The 24,308-nt window shown below is 34.8% G+C and overlaps 1 protein-coding gene and 3 long non-coding RNA genes across 4 annotated transcripts in view; 2 read left to right on the top strand and 2 right to left on the bottom strand.

The window, feature by feature from the left end:
- LOC140827213 (uncharacterized) overlaps window positions 1-22,377 on the top strand; it is a 48,104-nt gene extending 25,727 nt beyond the window's left edge. The window contains exon 2 of the long non-coding RNA XR_012116932.1: window positions 22,199-22,377. This is a non-coding gene — a long non-coding RNA (uncharacterized lncRNA). The remainder of the gene's footprint in view (window positions 1-22,198) is intronic.
- Window positions 573-6,781, bottom strand: LOC140827211 (sorting nexin 2B-like). Its single transcript, XM_073189839.1, has 5 exons — window positions 5,547-6,781; window positions 3,918-4,127; window positions 3,276-3,536; window positions 1,724-1,810; window positions 573-914 (listed from the first exon to the last, which is right to left on the bottom strand). Exons 1-5 carry the CDS (start codon window positions 6,528-6,530, stop codon window positions 840-842), a joined length of 1,617 nt encoding a protein of 538 aa, XP_073045940.1. The 5' UTR covers window positions 6,531-6,781; the 3' UTR covers window positions 573-839.
- Window positions 9,467-11,490, top strand: LOC140828393 (uncharacterized). The gene is made up of 2 exons (XR_012117174.1): window positions 9,467-9,619; window positions 10,613-11,490. It is a non-coding gene; the product is annotated as an uncharacterized lncRNA (long non-coding RNA).
- Window positions 21,407-24,308, bottom strand: LOC140827212 (uncharacterized). Its single transcript, XR_012116931.1, has 2 exons — window positions 23,642-24,308; window positions 21,407-23,455 (listed from the first exon to the last, which is right to left on the bottom strand). It is a non-coding gene; the product is annotated as an uncharacterized lncRNA (long non-coding RNA).

Raw genomic sequence — 24,308 nt, forward strand, 5'->3', positions numbered from 1 at the left:
CAACCAGAAAACTTGTTCACTAAGGATTTGGGCAAGAGCCAACATCAATATTCATTATCCAAGCTTGGGATGTTCCATTTGTTCTAAGCTTGAGGGGTAGTGTTAAATCGGTGTTGTAAATAAATAAGAAGCTTGTTACTTCATTTCAAGTAACATAGTCGTATATAAATAGGTAGGTAGTTGCTTGTACAGATTATTTCTCATATTCTCAGAAAATGAATGATCTTTCATTCCCAATCGCACTTTTCGTTTGGTCTTCGATTCCTTTAACAACTCCATATGCTGATTCATTCGTTGAGATTTCTGATCCATTGCTCAAAAGTGTATTTTTGGCTGCACTTTAAATGTGGGGAGGAATGTAGTGGGCCAACAGTGTGGATCTTTGAGTGCAATCTTTTTTGTGGTTGATTTCAAGCCAATCTTCAAGAGTACTAGTTACCTACACTGCTTAAGAAGTATGAAACTGACAAAGTAGTACATAAAGCATTAGCCAAACTCGACTCTCGAGCCTCACAAAGCTCTGTTCTGCATAAATACTAACATCCATCGCCCAAATCAACAATTCCAGCTCAAAAGAACCTAACAATACTTACAGGTCTAAAATCAAGAGTCGCACAGATAAAGTACACATGAAAATTATCACTTTGCAAATGTGGTCCTTGATGAGTTTCTCTGAACAAATTACATCTACAAAGAAAATTGGCAACTAAATCTAGACTATCCAGAGCTATAGCCATGTCATATGTCGTTGTACTAAAGCAACCTTACATGCCTTAAATACAAAGGATGTCATCAAAGGCGTTGGGGATTACCACGGAGAAAGGCTACACAGGCAATTATCAATTCTTCATGTATTCACGTGTTTGATCAGCAACTGTCTCCCAGACGTTGGCTATCTTTTCCGCATATCCAGCCTATTATCAATTTCATAACAAGAAAACAAAAGTTAAGGCACAGAAGTAGAGGAATCAAAGCATACAGATAACGAGAACACGCATAGGCATTGATAAATGGTGTCACATAGCACTACGGGGGCATGTTTCTGATTCTATGAAATGCAACCAAAATCTATCCGGTCCAGGAATGAAATAGTAAAACTGGAGAAACAGAACTTTTTCAAGATTGTTCAAGCTCCTTAGAAACTAGTGATATTAATTCAAAAGGATGGAGGGTCAAGATATCACATTTAGTACATTAAAGATCTTACTAAGAGAGAACATGATTTTTTTTATTTGAGAAGCATAAAAAAATAAATTTTTTTCCCGTAAAAATATTGCTACAAAGCCGTACATAATACAACCATGATTCTAAAATCGACAACTCCGACCCTAATAGAAGACGGAAGCATGACCAAACCATTAGGAGATAATTCTATTTTGGTTCCATTAGTTATGATTGACTTTAATGTCTACTTTGAATTTGAACGGTCTAAAAAAAAAAAAGATGCCTGCGAGTTCAGTATTTATATTACACGCTGTTAATTGTAAAAAAAATTAAAACAAGGCTTGAGCTTATTGTCTGGGTTAAACTGTCTATTTATACTTGGGCTTTCAAGAGCTTCGGAGAGGTATACGGTTTCAGCTTCAATTTCTTGTTTTTTAGGACTAATCTTATCACAAGTCCTCGATTTCAGCTCTGATTTTCGAACCAAAGAATCCGCTATCATGTTACAGTTGGCTCCAACCGAACCAGTATAAACAATAATCAGGAGAAAACAAAATACCTGATTAACCATGAATCCTTTAAGCATGCTCAAGAAATCATCATGCCTCTCTTTGTCCAGTCTGTCAAACTCATTTTTATTGTTTTCCTGTATGTATTGCCAGTGTTCATTAGTTTAGTGGATGAATAAAAACTTCATAGAATGTGAAATTTTTCTGTCGTTCAACTAAACCTTAGCAATTCTCAAATTAACAAATAAAAAACAATGAGGATATAAATTTCTTTTCTGGAGTATTCAGCTGTTTGGTCATCAAGAAATAAAACAATCACAAACATAATTACTGAATCATAGACTGCATGAGTTTGAACAGCAAAATTACCGTCTGGCAAGTGCATATAAATCAAAAGGCGAAACCAGAACATCAGAGCAATCAAAGATGCAACAAACTGCAATTATTCAGAAAATATCTAATTTAACCAGATAACAAAGAGGGAATCTTCACACACAAATGAATTGTTATCACTAGGCATAGTCGAGGAGTGGAATCACTTATAACAAACTTAAATGCAATTTCATTTTCTCCACTAACTTGATCAAAAGATCGAGGATTTCAACTGTTTCCAAACCATGCTGCAAGTTTTGCGTACTGGATCGACTTTATCTATTTTTTGTCGAGTAATAATGGAGTCTTTATCAGCTTTTACTAATTCAATGTAAAATGAGCAACAACTTGGTACACATGCACATAAGAGAATGTACAACGGTGTGATGAACTTCATCATCACATGTTAATGTCAGCATTGGTAACTTCATCTTATTTTCTTTCATGTATGATATTGAAATATTAATTTTTTATTATATTTAAACTTGCAGCATAATTTAAAAAAAAAAATTACAATTACACATAAATTAATTTAAAAACTTACATGTAATTAAAAAAAAACACAACATAAAAAATAAAAACACATTTAAAAAACATACACATAATAAAAAATGACATTATTAAAAAGTGAACGAATTTCACGATCCATCTCCACGTAAACTATAAAATCTATCATAAGAAATATTGAAGATTGGGTTAGAGAGATTGGAGATTGTGTGAACAAATTGGAGATTGTGTGCAACAATGAAAAGAAAATGGGGGTTTATTTATAGACAAATGGTTGAATTTTGTAAAATATAGTCTTTGGGCTTTTTTTTTTATATTTTTTCTTATTTATTGTTTATTTTTTGGACTTTTTACAATTTATTTGGATTTGTTTCCAATAAAAAAAATCAATTTTTAAAAGTTAAATCATGGCTGAGATGATCATGGCTGATTTCAAACCGTCAAATCATCACAGCATTTATTTTTTTAAAAAAATTAATAATTAATATACAGCTTCTGGCCGTTCAATATTTAAAAAAAAATTGGGATCTGCATGCGGAAACATCCACGTGCGAGGTCCTCGCCCCTTGAAACTACTCGGGCGCCCATCGGGCATGCTCTAGGAGGAAAATTTTCAATTAGCCTAAAGGTGTTAAAAGCTCAAAGATAAACTTTTAACAGGCATACTAATAAAAAAACAATCTATTAGTTTCTCCTCATGTCTAGCAGAGCTAGAGACCATACCTTTATTCGTTCATATTCCCTGACGGCACAATTTTTAGCAGCCTCAGTTACTCTCACAGTCTCTCGTAACTCTTCAATTTTCTGCATCCTTGATCTATCCCCACCAAATATTTTGGATGACACTGCTTCAAGCTTTTCAATTCTTGAGTTTAATGATGATAAGTCTGACAAAAGGGTCTGTACAGTGAGCAGAGCACTAGATCTGTCGGAAAATGCATTGTTTACAGCTAGCACCACCCCAAGATATTCGTGAAGTTTATCCTGAATTAGACCAAAGATACTGAGAGACTAACATCTGATGATGGGGAGAAAAAAAAACATTACTTTTTTGGTGAAGAAACAATGGACTCAATCTCGAGATGCTATTTAAGGAGAACCAAGCTCTTTACTACTTGATCCTACAAATGTTGGTAAAAATTGTTTACTTAAATATGAAACGAATGAAGTGTAATTCAATATTATCACGTAACTTCCTACAACTACAACAAAGTAAAACAACCACAAATGGAAGGACTAGAATGCGCTTAAAAATTGCAATTACGAAACATAGCATGGCATTCATTAAAATTCCAAGTACGAAACATAGCATGGCATTCATCAAAATTCCAAGTTCAATAATCAAGGGGAATCCAATTGATTTACCAAATGCTTAACGGTTTGAGAATTTAATTCCCGGTACAGTCTGCTAGCTTTCACAGCCGCAGTTGCCACATTTTTCATGTCGGCAGCGCGTGTTCTTTGGTAGTCATATATAGCTTCCTCTGTTTCAAACTTTGTCAATTTGACAAACGCCAGACCCAGTTGACCCATTGTCTCACTAATCTCTTGCTGAGCATTGACAAGAGATTCAGCCTGTAAATAAAACAGAGACCCCGTAATTACAAACTGAAGAACTCCGACCATGAGTTTTGCAAAAAAAATTCATAACAAAAGTGTGCAGTAATACACGTATTCCACAGTTCTCATTTCCCATCATGTGAGTCTTCTGCTAGCAAACCAAGCACAATTTCAAACACTTCCACTTATGTCAATAAAGATTATAGTTACATTACAGAGGAAACATTGCATTGACAGGATCTAAGAACTTGTTTTAATATTTAAAATTTTACTAAATGACATATCATATTCAAATAACAGAACCTAGAACATTTGAAAAAATTTAGCAATTAATGAATCTCCAAGATGGAATATGCAGCATAAATGTTCACATTCTTGATATCAACATATATTTTTTAAGGCAATGTGTCTTATGGGAATATTCTAGTAGTTTAAAAAGGTTAAGTCCTCATCCATTTGGTGTTAGTTTTCACTCCACTAGGAAACATCTCCATAATCAAGAACTTGCCCCCCAAAATACAATTTCCGACATGAAATAACAAGCAAACTGGTAACAGCTACTACCATATTTAAATTTCACAAGTTATTAAGAAAATTGTGTGTATTCATTCAGACCAATCATCATGGTATCAACATATTAGTATTCTAAAAGGTGTCGCTTAGGCGATCCTAGGCGGTTCCTAGGCGCTGGACAGTCGCTCACCGCCCCGATTTTTAAAAATCATCTAGGCGATCGCCTAATGTAATGTATAAAAAATTTAATTTTTAAAATTTTTATTTATTTTAAAAAAAAAATTGAACATATTTTTTAATCAATTTGTATCATATAAAGAAGAATAATATGTCATCGACTTTGAGTTTGAATCAGATAAAGAAATAAACAAGAAAAATTAGATATGTAGCCCAAAAAAAACTTCTTTGGCACCCGCCGCCTAGGAGGCGCCCACGGCCTACCACTTTTTAGAACACTGGCATTCCCCGGTAAAACTCATGGAACTTTCCAGCACGGTGCACTCCCACTGCTTTCAGAGATGGATAATTTTGAACTTGGCAAAACAAATCGAAAACATAGTTCTACCTAATTCAGAAACAGCTATTTCTGAAAATCATGGTGAATCCATCTTTTCTAGCATATATTTGTTGTTTTCCAGTCATGAGACAAATCAGCCATTTTGGTGTTAACCAACTGGTTATTCAAAGCTCCACCATCAATCACCACGAACAAAAATTTACATAATTTTCACACAAAAAGATGCCTACATTTACGAAGTAACAATCTTGGAATCACAAAATCAAAGATGACAAGAATGCAACCTGCTGAGACACACTACTGAGCTGTTTCTTAAGTGTTAAAAGTTGTTCAAAATATCAACATTCACGGCCACGTTTATCAAGTAGTAACAACTGCAAAATCAAAGAGGACAGTAATGTAACCTGCTGAGACACACTACTGAGCTGGTACTCAAAGCCCTGCAACTTTTCTTTCCTTTCTAAAAAATACTTATCCTCCTCTACAACCGCAGGCTTTGCCCCACCCCATTCATTAGCCACAGACTGCCTCAGTTCCTTGAAAATCCTCAGCAAATCCCTCCCTCCCTTGGCAGGCTGCGCCACCTCACTCACATCCGCTCCCCCAACCCCACTTTCCCCACCAAGCAACTGCTTCGGAAGCCTCACCGCTCCATCCAACATCCTTGATGCTACATCCGTAGTCCTCGTCAATGGCATTTTCCCATGAGACTCCAAAAACACCCGTAATTCCTCACTCTTTCTGAGAACTGGATGGGCAGCGAGCTGCCTCAGATACTTCTCCAATGCAGCACGTCTCTGCTCAACGAACTCGGTCTTCTGCATCACCTGACCCTCAACAACACTCTTATCCGGTCTTACTGGTATAAAAAGCCCACGGTAACACTCGGCTAACCTATCCGATAAGGCAACAACATCTCTAAACCTCCTCCTAACATTAAACTCCGTCCCATTAAACTCTGGTAAATTTGTAAAGGTTGTAATCAAGTACGAAAAATACGAACTTCCCCCAGGCACCAACGACCCAGATACCTCCTGCTCCTTCAATGGATCGGAAACAGAGATTCGAAGGAAATCAGATGAAAAAGAACGCGATTCCAACCCAGCGTGATCGTGATCGTGCCCGTTGATATCAGAAGAATCCACCTGATGATCCGAATCAAAGGACCGAAAAACAGCTTCCGCATAAGAAGGGGGATCGAGTATGGAGTTGTGGCTAGGGATTGGCGCCTGTTTCTGCTGTGGAGATGGCAAATCACCAGCATCATCAGTTGGAATCTCCACGAACTGCGAAGATGCAAATAGAGGGTCGTCGAAAAATGGTTTTGAGCCATTGGATGACGATGAAGGATCATCATTTAGTGTTAACGACTCCATATGCTCCATCATTATGCCCTAGGTACTCTCAATTGGAGGTCTTTAGCTTAGATGATAAAGATCGACGGAGTAAATGAGTAATTTATCCAAAAGTGGAGTGAAGATTGTGTAATTATCAAATACAGTAAATGTAACTACTATGATATTGGGTGACAGAGAGTAGAGAAATAAGGGGGATTTTAGTTCGCGGCGGCGGCGGAGAGGCGGAGGCAAGAGGACTGCCGATGCGGCCGGCGATATGTATTATCATACAAAAATTTGCTAGAAATTTCCATATTTATTTTAGAAGTTTTTTAAATTTTATTAAATGATTGATTGTGCTTTATGTGATATTTTATTATAATTTCATTATTCTAAATCGATTATGTATAATTTAATCGATTACGCAAATAAATTAAGTGTAAACATTTTATATTAATTTGAAATCAAATATGTTGAATATTAAAATTTTCTATTTAATCTAAGTAATTTAAAAACGTCTTAAAAATTTTATGAAAAATTAAAAATCACAATAAAATGACATTTTGATAAATTTTTAGTAACTAAAATTATTTAAAGGATAAATAAAATGACATTTTGATAAATTGACTCTAATATAATCATAAGATTTATTTAAGTAGCACAATATACTTAATGTTGTATTTGATGTCAAAATCAAATACTGTGAACTATAAGTTGATATGATTATAGACAAAAAAAAAAAAAATTAAAACTAGGATTATCGAGGTTGGAAAAAGTTCGAACGATTGTAATGTTGCATTTGGTCGACTCTATAATTTAAAATATTTGAATTATTTTAGACGATTCATAAATTTTGGTAACACAGTTATAATTCGAATGTGCTAATATACTGTATTATAATATTATGTAATAATAAAATTATGTTTATAAATAAATAAAAATTTATAATTATTAAATAATCATTTAGAATTTAAATAATAAATATATATTATGATGGAGAACGTATAAATTAATTTGTGCTTATCACATGTATTGTGAAATTGTTAAGAGTGTTCTAAAATATATTAAAATGGAGTTTATTTATTTACTTTTCGTGGAAGGTAAGTGTATTCACAATATTTTTTGAGTTATGAGCGTGTCAGGTAATAAAAGAACAAATTCGAATGAAAAAAAGAATAAAATTTAATTTTTAAATACAAAACGACTATGAATTCTTAATTTGATTGTTAGTTCTAATCTCATAAGAAAATATGGCGCTAAAACTAAAAAAAACGATAATGAAACTTGAAGAAATAAAATCCAATCATGATTATGTATGCAAATCAGTGTGAAATTACAAAACATGAAAAATATGATAAATTATGGTGAAATCTGGCATGAAAAAATGAAAAATGCTAGAATCTAGAATAAAACAATAAAAATACTTGAATTGAAGGGTTTTTTACGTAAATTAATTTTTAAAAAATTAATTTAAAAAATAAAGTAAATGGTGGGTTTTGCAAAATTAAGGAAAAAACATGAATCGAATTACTAAAATTTGAAAAGTTGATGCTGTAGCATTTTCAAATGATGTGTTTGAGTTGTGTTGTCTTCTTTCTTTTTTTTTTTTTTTTTTTAAACGCTATTTGTTATTTTGTATGTTCTCTGCTTGAACGGTTTCCCCAATCCTTTCATCTTCATGATTACTTCACGATCTCTTCTACTTCTACCAACAGTCATGACTTCATCCCACGATTTCCTTGTTTGCTCGGTACTCGCTTCCAAACCAATTCAGATTTAGTGAAACAATTGACGGGTCTTTCTCTTTCAATCTATTTTATTGGGTTTGGGCCAAATAATTTTAGGTCAAACAAATGTCACTGGACCAAAATGCTTGTATATAAAGGTCATGTCTCGTTTCACTTTATACATTTGCAACAATCAGACCCAAATGTCACTTTATTGGGTTTTGTGCTTGTGTCATGTTTTTTTACGAGGAAATTGGCCTTTAGTCCTCAGCCTGTCATTTTTTTTTTGTGTTCAGTCCCTGAGTACTTTTTTAGTACCACATTTCCACATGAAGTGTACCACATTTTGTATGACATAGTACCACAATTTTGTGGGTAGGGAGTGAACCCAAAAAAATGTTTTGATTGGGGATTTTTCACCAACTTCTCATTTTTTTTACATCTCTGTCATAGTTCTTCCACTCCGGCATCCAATCGAGGTTTTCGACCAAACTACAAGCACGAGTCATCATTGTCGGCCCCTTCTCACGACTCCACCAGAAACCGTCGCGAGTCCCTGCATCTCTAACCGCCGATGTTCTTTTACCCTTAACTCACAATTTGGCCACCTTCTTCATTGGTTATTCCAACCTTCGAAACTTTTATTGCACACGGTGTTTCCAACTTTGACATGGTTATGACAAATCCACACTTAGATGTCACTGTTCCATATGCATCTCCCAATATCATCTTTTCAACATTTATCTTTCTTATTTCTTTAATTTTCTCTTGTACACTTATTCTTTATATTCACTAAAAATGATTTACTTGAATTCTTGTGGGGAGTGGAATTGGTATCTGAAGTTGGTTATTGTCAGTATTGAATGAGTCTTTTGTCTTTACTCTTGTGTGCATTTCTTAATATGCTTTGACATGCAGTAATGATATGTATGTGAGACTCATTGTTAAATCTATTTTTTTTTTTTTCATGTTTTGGCTCTTGCAGGAAGTTGGCAGCTTTGTGTTGTTTGGTTGTTCATTAATCTTTGTTGCCCTGGTGGTGGGTGATAAGATGGCCATCAGTTGGCCTTGACTTGACGATGTTCCATATGCAGCCATTATATTTTTGCAGTTGTTTTTAGTCATGGCTAGTCACTGGTCTGAGCTGGCCTCTGATGCTATTCTTAAGTACAACAAAGACAATAAGTATGCACATTTGTTGCTCTAATTCTGTGTGGAGAGTTTCTTTGCACATGACTTTATTGACTTACAGATTCTCTGATCACTTTGGCTGGACCAAAAATTTATCATAAGAAGTTGTTGTCCCATCCATATCTATCAGTGTTCATACTGGTTCTTCTAATGTTACAACATCCGTTCTTGTATTTGTATTGGCTACTCCCCTTGCTCAGTCCCCTGCACCAACTGAGACAGGTACGTCCTTGTCTCCCTCAGCTTGTTTACTTTGCATAAGTAATGAATGTAAGTGTTTTTATCCAGTAATTGATCTTCTTGTATTTTTATTTATCATTTGCCTGACGGAGGAGTATGATGTATTACCACATTTGTTGCAGCTATTTTGAGCAGGGATTATATGTGATGGATGAGGACTTTAAGAATATTTTTGAAATATGTATGTATGGTCCACATTATAAATTCTATTTTCATAATAGTTTCTTGTTTAGAGAGGATAGATTGTGCATTTCTAGATCTTCCATTCGTGAATTGCTTAGGAATGCACATGGACGAGGCTTAATGGGACACTTTTGTATGGCGAAGATATTGAATGTTTTTCATGAACATTTTTATTGGCCACATATGAAGCGTTATGTAAAGAGCGTGTGTGGAAAGTGCATAACTTGTAGACAAGCAAAATCTAGGACAACCACATGGATTGTATACTCCACTCCCCTTTCCTAATGAGCTTTGATTGACATTTCTATAGACTTTGTTTTAGGTTTTTCCTAGAATTAAGAAAATGAGATACTCTATATTTGTTAGTGTGGATATGTTTTCTAATATGAAACCTTTTATTGTTCGTCATAAAATTGACGATGTATCTAACATTACGGACTTGTTTTTTAGATAAGTCATTAGGTTTAATGGTACGATAAGACAAATGTGTCAAATTGTGATGACAAGTTTTTGAGTTATTTCTGGAAAATTTTGTGGGCTAAACTTGGAAAAAAATTGTTGTTTTCTACTATTTGTCATCTTCAAATAGATGGACAAACCGAAGTTGAAAATATGACTGTAGGAACTTTATCCTCAAAAGGAATTAAAAGGTTGGGAAGAACGTTTTCTCATTTTTTGAATTTGCTTATAATCGTAATGTGCATTCTACTGCAAATTATTCGTTGTTTGAGATTGCTTATGATTTTAACCCGTTAATTCATTTGAATTTAATATCTTTGTCTATGAGGAAAGGTTAAACATGGACGATATGGTAAAGGCGGAGTTTGTTCAGATCTTGCATGAGAAGGTCAAGGCAAAGAAGAACTTGCAATACACCAAACAAATAATAAAGGGAAAAAGAATGTGATTTTTGAACCGGGAGATTGAGTGTGATTGGATTTCAGGAAGGAGAGATTTTTGGAGAAGCGTCTTTCAAAACTCTTACCAAGGGGTGATGGTCATTCCAAGTGCTGAACAATACCAACAACAATGCATACCAATTGGACTTACTAGGTGAGTATAATGTAAGTTCAACTTTAATGTTGCTGATCTTTCGTTATTTGATGTAGGAGATGATCAAAATTTGAGGACAAATCTTTTTCAAGAAGGGGATGATGATGAGACCATGGATGATCGAGCTTCAAAAAAACATGGGATCCTTTAAATTTGTCGAAAGGACATATAAAGAGAGGATGAATCAATAAATTTTAGGAAGCGCTTCAAGGGATCATGGTGAGCTACGAATAAGGGCCTACAAACATATCGCCAAGTTTAGAATGGTTTGGGGAGCATGACCACAAAGTTAGAGTTGTTGCAGTATCATTCAAGTGATAAAAGATCAAGAGGAAAGTAGCAACCATGCACCCCGCGTGTTCTGAGCGCTCAGCCATGTGCGAAACGCAAAAAGCGGCACAAAAAAGCACTGCGGCAACACTTGGGTGCCCCCTGCTGTCCAACATAAAGAATTACAGCAGCCCACAGGCACCTGCATGCATTGACGCGCATAAAAAGTTTTATTTTCTAGATTAGAGTCCAAATTATTTAGGAAACATCAAAATCATTATCTTTTGGTTTTGTAAAAATATATATGGACGAATTCTTGACATTATCATACAGATTATTGAAGTTTATTCTAGTTGTCAATTTTTTTCACGCGGATTGTCAAAAACGAATTCTTCGAATATTCTCTTGAATTCAATTGTTTAAAGCAACTCCAACTCTCCTAGAGGAAGGAAAGCTCTCCAACCATACTCCAAATGTACCTTTTATTTTGGAGAGTGCTACATTGATGTTCCATATAGATTTGGAGCACAATTTTGGAGGATGGCATTAATTACGAAAATGTCATCCGCCAAAACTGCAAAATGGTCCTTTGTAATTTTTTTTTTTACTTTTTTGGTCCATTTTATTTTTCTATATTTTTTAAATTAATTTTAGAGTTCAATTTTTAAAATTTTTTCTAATTTATTTGAAGTATTTTATTTTATTCATTAATTAATTGTAATTTTAATATTTCTAATAAAAACCAAATGAAAATAATGAACAAGGTCATGACAAAAAAAACACATAACACAATTTATTAAAAACACTTATTATCGACTTAATTTAACTTGATAAACATGCGACATTTTTTGACACAGAAAAATAGACAATACTAAATATATACAACCAACAAATATACAAACACAAAGTACAATAAAAATAAGCACATTTTTAGTTCATTGCAATCATGAAAATATATTAGTAGTCCAAAAGTCGGGCCCAGATGGTGAAGTTTCTTCGAAGAATTGTCCAAACGGTGTAGAAGTCTTGTAAAAGCCATCCCCCTTCACTAATCTTTTCTGTCAAATTTTTTGTTGCTCTTTGACCAAGTATGCCTGAACTGATTCATCAACACACATGGGATTCAACCTTAGTATTTAATTATCTTTCTTGTATTATATTATCTTTCTTACAAGTCATTATATCATTCCTTTGTTTCTTAATATGAATGAGCTATTGTCGATGGACCTCATCATTCTCCATCACAGCCACCATTTTCTCACTAAACTTGGCCATGGTGGAAAGAGGTCCTTCAAGTGTTCTTCATTAGCTTTTCTTTTGGCTTTGGCCTTTTTACGACAATTGGACGTAGAGAACTCCCTGATGAGTTATTTTTATCCAGGTTTATATCATACCCAGATAGTCTTAGAGAATTGGGTGTTGGTGATTCTGTTTTGGGGGAATAGTCTGACTGGGAAGAATCAATATTCCATGGTTTGGTAGGAAATTAGGTAATACAGCGTTGGATGGTATAAACTTCTCATGATCCTTAAGTAACGAGCAAACATGATCCAACCTCCAAGTCGACCAAGATTATTGTTTAAATAAGACTTTTGCTTGATCTAACTAATAATTTGTATCTTAGTTACATACACTAAAAATGTAACACCCCGAAAATTTAAAGCTCCACGCAAGTCACATGCATGCAATTATTAAATTCTCTTGTATTTTAATTACTTGTTTTAATTGCATAAATTAATTGTGTTGTTTACATGTTTAAAATATATTTTCTACATGATTGCAATAAAACTGTATTTTTTTAAGGATTATTCAAGTTACGATCGAAGAACGGAGATCGATGGCGGAAAAACATAAAAAGTTTTTATTAATTAATTGTTTTTAACTATTTAAAGTAGGGGTGATGATTTTTCTTATTTTTAAAATAAGGAGTTTTTGAGGTGATTTTATACACCGGGACGTAAATTTATCGGTGTTGATTTTTCAACAAAAATACGAACTTTTTGACAACCCGGCTAATAAATTCACAGACTTATTTCTACCAGAACTATTTTAATATTTAATTAAATCCTAGTTGAGACTTATGGGCCTAAATTGTTAGATTATTAGGCTTAAGCCTTATTTAGGGTTTAATTAGTATATAATATATGTTAAATCACCCAGACCCTACACAAAATTTCCCACGCCACTTTCACAATTCTCTCCACCTTATTCACAGCACACATTCATCACAATTCGGTAGAAGAAATTTTGAAGCTCAAAGGAAAGTTCAAAGCCAAGGTCTTGCTCCGTTCTTCGTCAATCGTCAACAAATAATTGTGTGTTTAAAACACAAAGGCACACCACCATATTCTCTTTTTACTCATCATCACACTATAGTAATTTTTTATGCATAATTTTTAAGGAAAAACATAGCACACAAGTTGAAATTTTCGTAACTACATGCCTATGTGTTCTAAACTTGAGTTTTTTATTCCAAAAATCATGTTTAATGTGTTGAAAAAGGTCTGCCATGATTAGGACTTGATCAAGCATGAATTTACTCAATTTTTAGGGTCATAAAACTCAACCAAAATCACAACACACGCTGGAAATCACGAAACAAAAATCTGGAGAAGTATGTTGCTGTCATGGGAAAAAGGGGGTTCGGTCTTGGTCCATGATGGCTCGACTGGGCGTTGGCTGGTTTCAAGGGCTAGCCAAGGTCATGGGGGAGTGAAGGGAAGAGTCCTAGCCATGCTAGGACTCGAGCTAAGGGGTTTGGGAGGAGTCCTTGCCAACAAGGACTCCTACCCGAGAGCTGCTAAGGAAGGGCGCAGCTTCTGCGCTGGTGCAGGAGTTGGGGGCTCGGCCTGGGGGTCAAGGGCTGGACTAGGGTGCATCCTTATGGTCCTAGGTGAGTGCAAAAGGGTCTGGACAGGGGCTGGTGCGGCCTGGTTGGTTGCTGGTCGAGTAGAAACATGATGAAGCATGGATAAGCATGTACGTGCGAGGATGCTGCCACTAGTTCAGTGGTTTTCTGGTCACGTCCAGGGGCTTGGGTTGGTCTGGGCGTGGTCCAGGGAAGGTTAGGGTCATGGGTGGTCGGTGGTTAAGGGCTAGTAGAGTCCTAGGCTGCTAGGAGTCCCAATGCAACAAGGACACTACAAACACACACACGTGCAGAATTTTAGGTCGACTTCCAGGAAGTTTTTGTGCGGGCCAGGGCTGTTTTTTCGGGCTGGGCTTGATCAGTAGGGTCCCTAGATGGGTTGGATAGGTTTTGGCTTGAGGTGGCTCGGGCGTGGCTCGAGTAAATTAGGAGATGGCTTGGTATGTTCGATAAGGTGTCTATTTCGAAAATTAAAAGGCTAAAAATGAATTCATGGGTCCACGGGTGTGGCTCATGACTTGGAAGGGTATAATAAATAATAAAAATGTTATGTTTAAAATTTGGGTTCAAAATAATGAGTTTTGGATTTATCTGGGATTTTATCGCTGCACGAAACGTTAATTAACGAATCAATTGAAACGCCTAGTTTTATGCTTAATAAAATTATGGAAAATTATATTTAAGCTCAAATGATTAGTAAAAGTCTAAGTTTTGAATTTAGGAATTTTATATTAAGGTTGGTTTTATTCGGAATTAAAACGCATTAATACGTCACATTTAAAGATTAATTTAAAAGTCCTCGATTTATGCTAAATAAAAATATGAGAAAATTCATGTAAGCTTAAATAATTATTTGGGACATGTTAGAGTCAATGGAATTAAGAAAAAGTCAAAAACGTGAAATTTTACGTCTAAAGGTAAAACGCTCTTTTTAGACCTAGAAACTAGTAAACGTTGTGACAGTGTCCTGAATGTTGTTTTATGTGATAATATGATTATTTTCAATGATTATGGATGTTTATATGTTAATATGTCAATTTTAAATTTTTATGGATTTTTAAGATGTTAATATGTTTAATGTTTTATGAATTAATATTCTAAAACGTTTATTTCAAATGTTTATGACTTAAATGTTTATTTTAAATTTTTATGATGTTAAAACTTTTATGGATGTTTATGAAATTTTATATGTTAAAGTACGATTTTTAAATGTCTATGATTTTTATGATTTAATTATGGGCATTTAAAAGACATGTTGCATGCTTGGTTTCAAAATAAAACGATATTATTATGCATGTTTTTATTAAGTGATGGAAATAAGAAATATTGAAGGATGGGAAAGGATTATGACTAAATATGTGGAAACATCGTGAGGGTTATGGTCCTAGTGGGAGCACGACGATCGTGTTTCCTTGGATACGGATACGAATACGAATACGAATATGAATACGAATTGTTAATACGTTGGCCAGGGCCCAGTTGACCGGTAAGAGTGTTGCTGGTGTCTCCCGCCGCCCAGTACTGTGGTTTTCTTTAGATGGATCCATCGGCCAATACGATAAAGAATATGAGTCACAATCACGATCTGAATTCAACAAACATGAACACGAATATTAATATGAATATGAATATTAATATGAATACAAATATGGATATGATATGAATATGTTTATGTTGATATGTTTATGTTTATGAAAATGTTTAAGTTTAAAGTTTATGCATTAGTACGAAAATGATATTCTAAGTACAAGTATTTTTCATTGTTGTATGTGAACTGTATTACTTATTACTTATTATCAAGGATATGATATGTTGAGTCTTTAGACTCACTAGGTGTGATTGATGCAGGTGATTATGATTAGTGGAGGTCTTGATGGTTGACTTCGCTGGACTGAAGGTGCACATAACCCGAGGACCGACACTGGTTTTCCGCACTAGTTATGATTTATGATATTAAGTAATGTTAAAAATATTTTTTACGTCTTTTATTTATGTTATGAGAGATTTTTGAGAGGTTATAGTATGTGCTATACTTTTCAAATAATGTTTTTTGGTTGGTAAAACGTTTGACAATTTTATGTTTTAAAATATTTTCCTTTGGATTTTTAAATGGTAGTTGGATGTTTATTTTTAAAATGGTGACAAAATATTTTAAATTATTTATATATGTGTATATTTTTAATTATGGAGATTAAGGAGAAAAAAAATTTCTAGCATATTATAAGAAAGCGAGTAGCAGACGTTTAAAAAAAAAAATAGTTTGACATATATATGTTAACAAAATAAATTACTCACAATGTCTTTTTCAGAAGCACCACTTGGGGCTAAGTTCCACCTGGCTAACACATGAACTAAAGCTTTGGACAATCTTGTTTATATTGAATCAATGACATTGGAGGGCCTTAATAGTATGAGGCTCTGTTGATTTACTAGTGAGTTGTTCATTGTAGGTAGATGCAACTCGTGACCACAACTTATCACGTGATTGGTACCAATTACTGGATTTTGGGAGACGTCAAGATAAGTCGTCACAAGGAATTTGACCTCCTCGATTGAGAAAGCAACACCACATTTAGATGAAGTCATTTGATTGTAAATAATTATAGAGTGTGTATGATATACATCAATGCCACGAATGATACTTCAATTTATACCCAAAAATTTTGGATAAGAAATCCGGGTCAACGGTCTAGATTAAAGGATATCTGATATTACGATAGAAATTCAATTTAGTTTGATTTATTTTTCTGGATATACGAAATTTGATCTGAAGGTGTTTATTGAAAAAACAATATTTAGACTGTACTATGCATCTTTGATAACCCGTGACATCTGCAACTAAATATCTCGTGACAGCTGCAACTAGACAAGAGTTGACAGATGAGTTGTCTCTGATTATGACTAGACAACATGCGACAGCTGGAAATAAACAACCCGTCAGTTGGTATTTATTGCAAATAGACAACCCGTGACAAATACTTGTGTATTTTATTGCAAATTAGACCACTCATACTTTGGATTTTATTGCAATGACACAACCTGTGACAAATTTTAAAGAATCAAATATTAAATTTTTTAAAGATATGTAACATATCTAAACTACAACTCACATCACTTATTTAAGATAAAGGATAAATACACAACTAGATAACTTTGGATTTTATTGCAATGACATAACCCGTACTTTTGCTTTCGTTGCAAATACACAACTCTGACACTTACCCATCCTACTGAAATGACTATTTAAGACCCTTGACTTGGTCATCATTTATTCATCCTACTCAAAATGAATTTTCATAAGGGTGTTCCTTCAAATATTTCTTTCTATGCATCCTCGTCGTCATCTGATGGCAAAGAGAAGCCTAGTGCCAAGATAAAAAAAACAATGAGTTTCATCTCATTGACCAACAACAAACAGTTTTAAGCCAACTAATAAGTAGTGCTACCATTGTCACCAATTACTTCCAAGAAGGTGATAATTTGCACTATAGAGGGTCGACTCCTGTCCATATTGTGATTAATCGAGATATATTGGCCACTGAACAACACTTATACAATGAATATTTTTTAGAGTCTCCAATGTACAGTGAGTCAATGTTCAAGCGACTTTTTCGAATGTCTCGTCACCTATTCTTGCGAATTATGGAATCTGTTCAACATCATGAAAATTACTTCGTACAGAAAGTAGATGCGTTAGGGAGGTTCAGGTTGTCCCCATACTAGAAGATAACTGCTTCAATGTGTATCTTAGTATATGGTGTGGCGGCAGATTCAACGGATAGATATATTAAAACTGGGGAGTCTACTATGATTGAAAGTTTGAAAATATTTTGTCGGGCTATGGTGGAGGTGTTTGGTGACTGGTATATTTGGTCTCCCAATGCCGAGGACATTAAAAAGATTCTCCATATTGGAAAACAACGTGGATTTTTGGGATGCTGGGAAGCCTCGATTGTATGCATTGGAAGTGAAAAAATTGTCCAACAGGTTGGGCTGGACAATATGTAGGTCGTATCAGAAAATCAGCAATCATTTTGGAGGTTGTAGCAGATTACGAGTTGTGGATATTGCATGCATACTTTGGTTTGTCATGTTCAAACAACGACATTAATGTGTTGTCAAAATCTCATCTATATGCTAATTTGGTCATGGGGTAGCTCCTCCCACTAACTATATCATACAAGAAAAAAAATACATCATGGGATACTATCTCCCGAGTCTAGAGCAAACGAGTCTTGCATGATATCATGACAACATGCATTATAATGCATAATATGATTATTGAAGATGAAAGGGATGAGGATTTTCCAGTCACAGATTATCGTGAAGCACCCACCTAGATGTCGAAATGGCACGTGATGAGCATGTTCGATTTCGAGAGTTTCTTGCACGACATGGTCAAATAAAAGATAAGTTGTGTCACTATCCACTTTCAGGATGATCTTATTGGCCATTTTTTGGAGGAGTATAGTGATTCAGATTATTAGTATTTTCAATGATCAATTTGTGTTTTGTTATTTAACAAATAATCACTAATAAGGTCATCTCCAATGCATATCATCTGTTTTTTCACAATATTTTCCCAATAATACTTGTTTCAAACTCCATTTGGAGTACATCAAACTCCATTTTCCCAATATATTTATTGTGAATTTAAAATGGCCAACGGGTTCTTCATTTCACAATAATACTTGTTTCAAAAAATCGGGAAAATACAACGGGTTCTTCATTTCATTGAATCGAGAGCATGGCTTTGTCTAGATCGCGTCTGCTTTTCATTTTCTTGAATAATCATATCATTCTCCTTCTTCGACTCTTGAAAATCCATTTGGAGTACATCAGACCACGTCCTTTATGCGGATAAATGTATCCTCCGTAGTATTTGATGTCTCAGTGCTACTAGAACCTCTACGTCGACGTGGAGTCATCTCCTTATGATAAATCATGGAATCCATGGAACCACAACCATACATCCGTTTTATTTTTTTTTTGCCCTACCTGTCACCAACTTGAACATGGTGTTGACCACATATGAACTAAGAGTATTCAGTATCATCCCATCTTCGTAAGGTATCAACTACTCAGCCACATATATATATATATATATATATATATATATATATATATATATATATATATATATATATATATATATATATATCCATGATTTCTGTGAGGAAGAATACAATTTTTATTTCCGTGATGAACTGTTGGCACGCCCCATTTCCATTTATAATATAAACTAATCGACTTCATAACTTTTGTCGGTAGTAGAGTACTTATTTGAATTACTATTATTTTAGAAATTGCTTCATCCAATTATCGTAAATTTCAAACATAAAACTTACATTAACAAGTCGTGACAACTCATCAACGAACTATCCATATTCGTTCGTATGGGTGTGCACATAGAGCTCCCATAGTGTAGGGTCTCACCCATGCCGTTGATGTTGCATTCAAAATTGAATAACAATAAAATAATAATATTACTTAATGTAATAAGTTTGATTCTAATAAATACGTATGATGTAAAACGTTAATAATATACAAGTTAGTTACCATAGTAGATCTGTGTGTAGCATATGACTTTGAGCCTGCAACATGCTTGGTCGTGCCAATTCCTGGGCAGCAGGCTCACTGTTTCTGTTGTCCTTGTTCTTTGACGCCCTTGACTTTCAACCTTCACTCTGCCAAACAACATTCCACATGGCCCATTTTCCTCACTAACTGTTTGAGGATACTACCCAGAATTTCTCCACAAGTTTATGGTGGGACGATGAAGATTACAACATTGCCTAAACCATAGTTGTCTTACCGAATCATCATCTTGTTTGACCCACTAATACTTAATCGGAAAATTTTGAAGTAACATTTATTATTCATTTAAATGTAAATTTTAAAAAGTTAACATATATTGAATCAATTTAAAAACAAAATTAAAGTTTTAGTATTATAGTAGTTACGAAGAACTTATCTCAGTACCAATGCCTCTGATCAGGCATGACATACTTCCACGAATGCCTACTAAGGCAGGCCTACAGCGCAAATCTAAAAGTAATGTATCTCGACACCTTGTTATTATCTGACATAAATCTGTTATGAATAATGTAGTTAAATATTGTAATAAATTAACAAACAACAACATTTATAATAATATAATACTATTTTTTAAATAATTTATTTAACACAACTAATCAACTTACATGTTACCGTGCATCCATCTATGTGTATGAGTGTATCCATCCACAGGAGCGCCGCACTGCTTCTTTGAAGCCATAAGTACTATATACCTAGAAATTGAAACTAAACAAACTACATGCAAAATATATATATATATATATATATATATATATATATATATATATATATATATATATATATTAATGCTAATTCTAGTGTGAGAAATGTAAATATATAATTTGAATTAAATGTCGATACCCAAACTGAAATTGACCAATCTCAAACTTCAGATTAAGTAAGTTTAACATAAACAACCATACAAATAGAATATTACTATAAGGAAGACATGTCATTTTAGAACAAAAACAATCGAAGGTACAAAATACATGCAATGCTAACTCTAATAACGGTTAGAGTCGTTTTGAAAGACATTGTCGCTTGACGTTACAACATCATCTCTCTCATTGTCAATGTTGTTCACATCAAGTTCATTAATGAACTTGATGTGAACAACCGTGAAATCGAGAAGATGGCAGAAAAATGAGAAGATTTTGTGACGTAAACAAAAATTGAGTTTTGATGAAATGATTTTCAATTTCATTGTTTTTGAAAATAATTTTTATTAACATCAACTGAATTGACATTTGACTCTATATTTGTTACTAACATAAGCTTTTTATCTAAAACGCTCACGAATAGCCAATCTGAATTTGTTCTTTTAATTGTTGGGTAAGTAAAGTAAACAACTTGTAAAGCTTGTGTAGCAAATTAAACTCATTGACAATGTAGAAATTAAACTCATTGACACAATAACTCAATAAATATTCACTTTTTTCAACGGTCAAAATGAAACTTTCTTAATCATAGGAGAATCGAATTCAATACTTTGCAATGTTTCGCATGACGAAAAATAAGTTAGTTGATGTATATATGGTTAGAAAAATAACAATGTTAATTATATAGTCTTACATAACATTTGAACCATCCTAAAAAAGTTGTCTGCAACAACGCCTCAACACCATATACACTTATATCTGAATTTTGTGGATGCATTTTATTTTTGTACCTGCTGTATTTAATTAAATTCAATGATTCAATTGTATATAAATTTTGGACTATATAATTTTTTATTAATAAAATTATGTTCACTTAATGAATTTACATTTCATACCTTACAAAGAGTTTGATTTCAACACAATTAAGTAGAACGAAAGTAGCAACAATATGATATTACTCATTCATAAGCCATTTAGATCTTGCAGTGCTAATCAGCCGACAACGAAGCTTAAATATGGTTAACATATCTGAGTTTTGTTATCATTGACATTATGATGTGGTACTTGCCTAATTTTTCATTCTCTGGTTATTATTGCTCCAAAAGGTGAAATCGCTCACCTTAGGCGCCCCTCACCCTTCGGCCCGATAGGAATGTGAGAGGAAGTAAATCATGGTGACTCAGCCAACCAGCAGCAGCTAGACCTTATGCTACGCCGCGCACAAGGAGCTCCCTCTCATTGGAGGAAATTTAACTCCCACACTGCCGCTTGCGAGACTCGATCCCTGGTCATTGCTCCAAGATTTACTGCTGCTGACCAACTGAGCTAAGCTCATGCGGGCATTCCCTGGTTATTATTGAATCACGGAAGTAATGCTGACATAATATAGACACTTCTCTAACCAAGTATGCATTGCATTTGGATCCTTCAGCTTGTGTCTTGTTAAACACTGTGTCCTTAAAATTTTGGAGAAATCTTTCAAAATAATACATCCATCTAAATTGCATAGGACCCGCTATGCCGGCTTGGTTAGGAAGATGTATACATAGATGTTCCATGTGCATGTGAAAATATCATGTCATGAAGTTTAACGTAAAATATCATTCCATGAGTAATTATAATACGTGCATAACTGAAATGAAAATATCGTAAGTGATAATGTTTGCTCCTTGAAGCCCTGTAATGAAATAACTTGTAATAATTTTCTGGTGAGATTATGGTCTACGCAAGTGGCCCCTGAACTGACCGGTAACTGGCGACCGGGTGGTACAAAACTGAACTGACCGGTAACTGGCGACCGGGTGAAGTAATAATCCCATGATAGTAAAGTGACCACAAGCAATATCGCATAAATCTCAAAATGAATATTTTGCACGTAATATAATTAAATAACATCATTAAATATCCTGTAATAATTTTACTGATTGGGTTGGATCGCTCCCAGGCTCCCTGCGACTTAAATCTAACATGAAAATTATGCAATTGATTTAACTTGACCAAACTTTGTAATTGAATCCAAAAATTTAGACAATTACGCCTATCGACTTCGTATTTAATCGTGACTCCGTACCAACCCGAACCGACACCGAACCATCATTTAGTCATGATTAAAATACGCCTAAAATGATGAAATAATGCTCCTAAATTTACAGTACTCGAAATTTAGTGAATGGAGGCCAAAAACATGACCTTCCCAACTCATTGAGGTACTGTCCAGTCCAAGGCCATAGGCTAAAAGCCAACCAAGGACCCGGAATTCACCTCTGCACTGCAGCACACTTGCTGTCAAAAATTAAAGCAGCAGCGCTTTGTTTTCCTTGCGTCGTTTGCGAGGCTAATGGCCATTGGGCTTGAACCACCGACCAGAACCTCTTACCAACATCCTAAGGAATGGTTTGAACCATGGCTAAGGGGCCTAGGCCAGCCACAATCCGAACCACACCAGAAACACGACCTCACTCCTAGCCGAGAACGTAATCTGCTCGCTTGGGGGGTTTTGCTTCGTTTGCTGTCATGGATCTTTCCAGTGGTCATTTGGTTAACCATGACACGATCCATACATCAAGGGTCATGGTATGAACCGTGGCTAAGGGCCAGAGACCAACCAAGATTCACACCACCCCACAAAACCAAAACTTCACATGCAGAGAAATGAAAGGGCCGAGAGGCTGTTTTTGTTCTTTGATTTGAAAACCGATGCAACCATGGACCAAGCCTTGAAAGGCCGACTTGATCACGTCTTAGACATAATAAGGAGATGTTCTAACCATGGCTATGGCCCCTGGGGCAGCCAAGATCAGATTCATCTCCCTTGACAGCAAAAATAGAAAATCGAGACACAATATGACATAAAGGGAGAGTTGCTGTCAGTTTTTAAATTTCCAGCATGTATGGGGCTTGACCGAACGGACCAATACGATCCTAACATGTCCTAGTACATGTCTAGATGCAGCCTTGGGAGCCTGGAAGTCGAGCCATACCCTGAACCTTCAAAACAGCAGAAAACGTGAAGCACAAATGGGAGTCAAAATCTATGCAGAATTTTTTTTTCTACACAAATGGGAGTCAAATCTGTGCAGAATTTTTTTTTCTATGCAAGTTAAATCATGAACATGTGATGTTTTAAAATATTTATAAGACTTGATTGAAGAGCAAAGAATGATATAAACATGCCTGGAAATTGATTAAGGAAGAACACAAACTAAACGACGGCACGGCACGGCGGAGTCGGATTTTTCTTTTCTTATTGTCTTGATGGAAGCTCTCGATTTATGCTGCTGCTCACACACTATTTTGCTGCTATTTTACTGATATTTTCGAATGAGGGAAAAGTATGGAGTGCTAAGGAATGAAGGGGAAAAATACAAGGAAAAATGGAGAAGTCAAGTCATGCATGCATTTAGATGCTAGCTAGGTACAAAGAATGTGTTTATTGTCAATCCCATGGTCCCCTCCAATATGCTGCACGTGAATTGTGCTGAGTTTTCTTCTGCATTTCGGTGGAATGGTGATGGAGAGAAGACTAGGAAAATGAATGAGAAGTTGCAAGGAAAATGAAGGAGTTATGCAATGATTTAGGATGAAAGTTCAAAGTCAAGGAATTGATTAGCATGTCAAATTATTCCTTCCTTGGCTGCTGTACGAAAAATGTGAATTGATAGGCTAGATTAATGTTTTGATTAGGTGGAATACAAGTGCATAAATGATTAATTTTTGATAAGTAAGAATTGAGGGAATTATTATACTAAGGAGAGCTAATGAGGTTTGACTAGGATGGGGTTTACCAAATTTAATTAAATTGGTTGAGGGGCCGAAAATAGCTATGAAATTGGTAAGGAAA

This window comes from Primulina eburnea, chromosome 3 (genome assembly GCF_022965805.1).
Source record: "Primulina eburnea isolate SZY01 chromosome 3, ASM2296580v1, whole genome shotgun sequence".
NCBI classification, from domain to species: domain Eukaryota; kingdom Viridiplantae; phylum Streptophyta; class Magnoliopsida; order Lamiales; family Gesneriaceae; genus Primulina; species Primulina eburnea.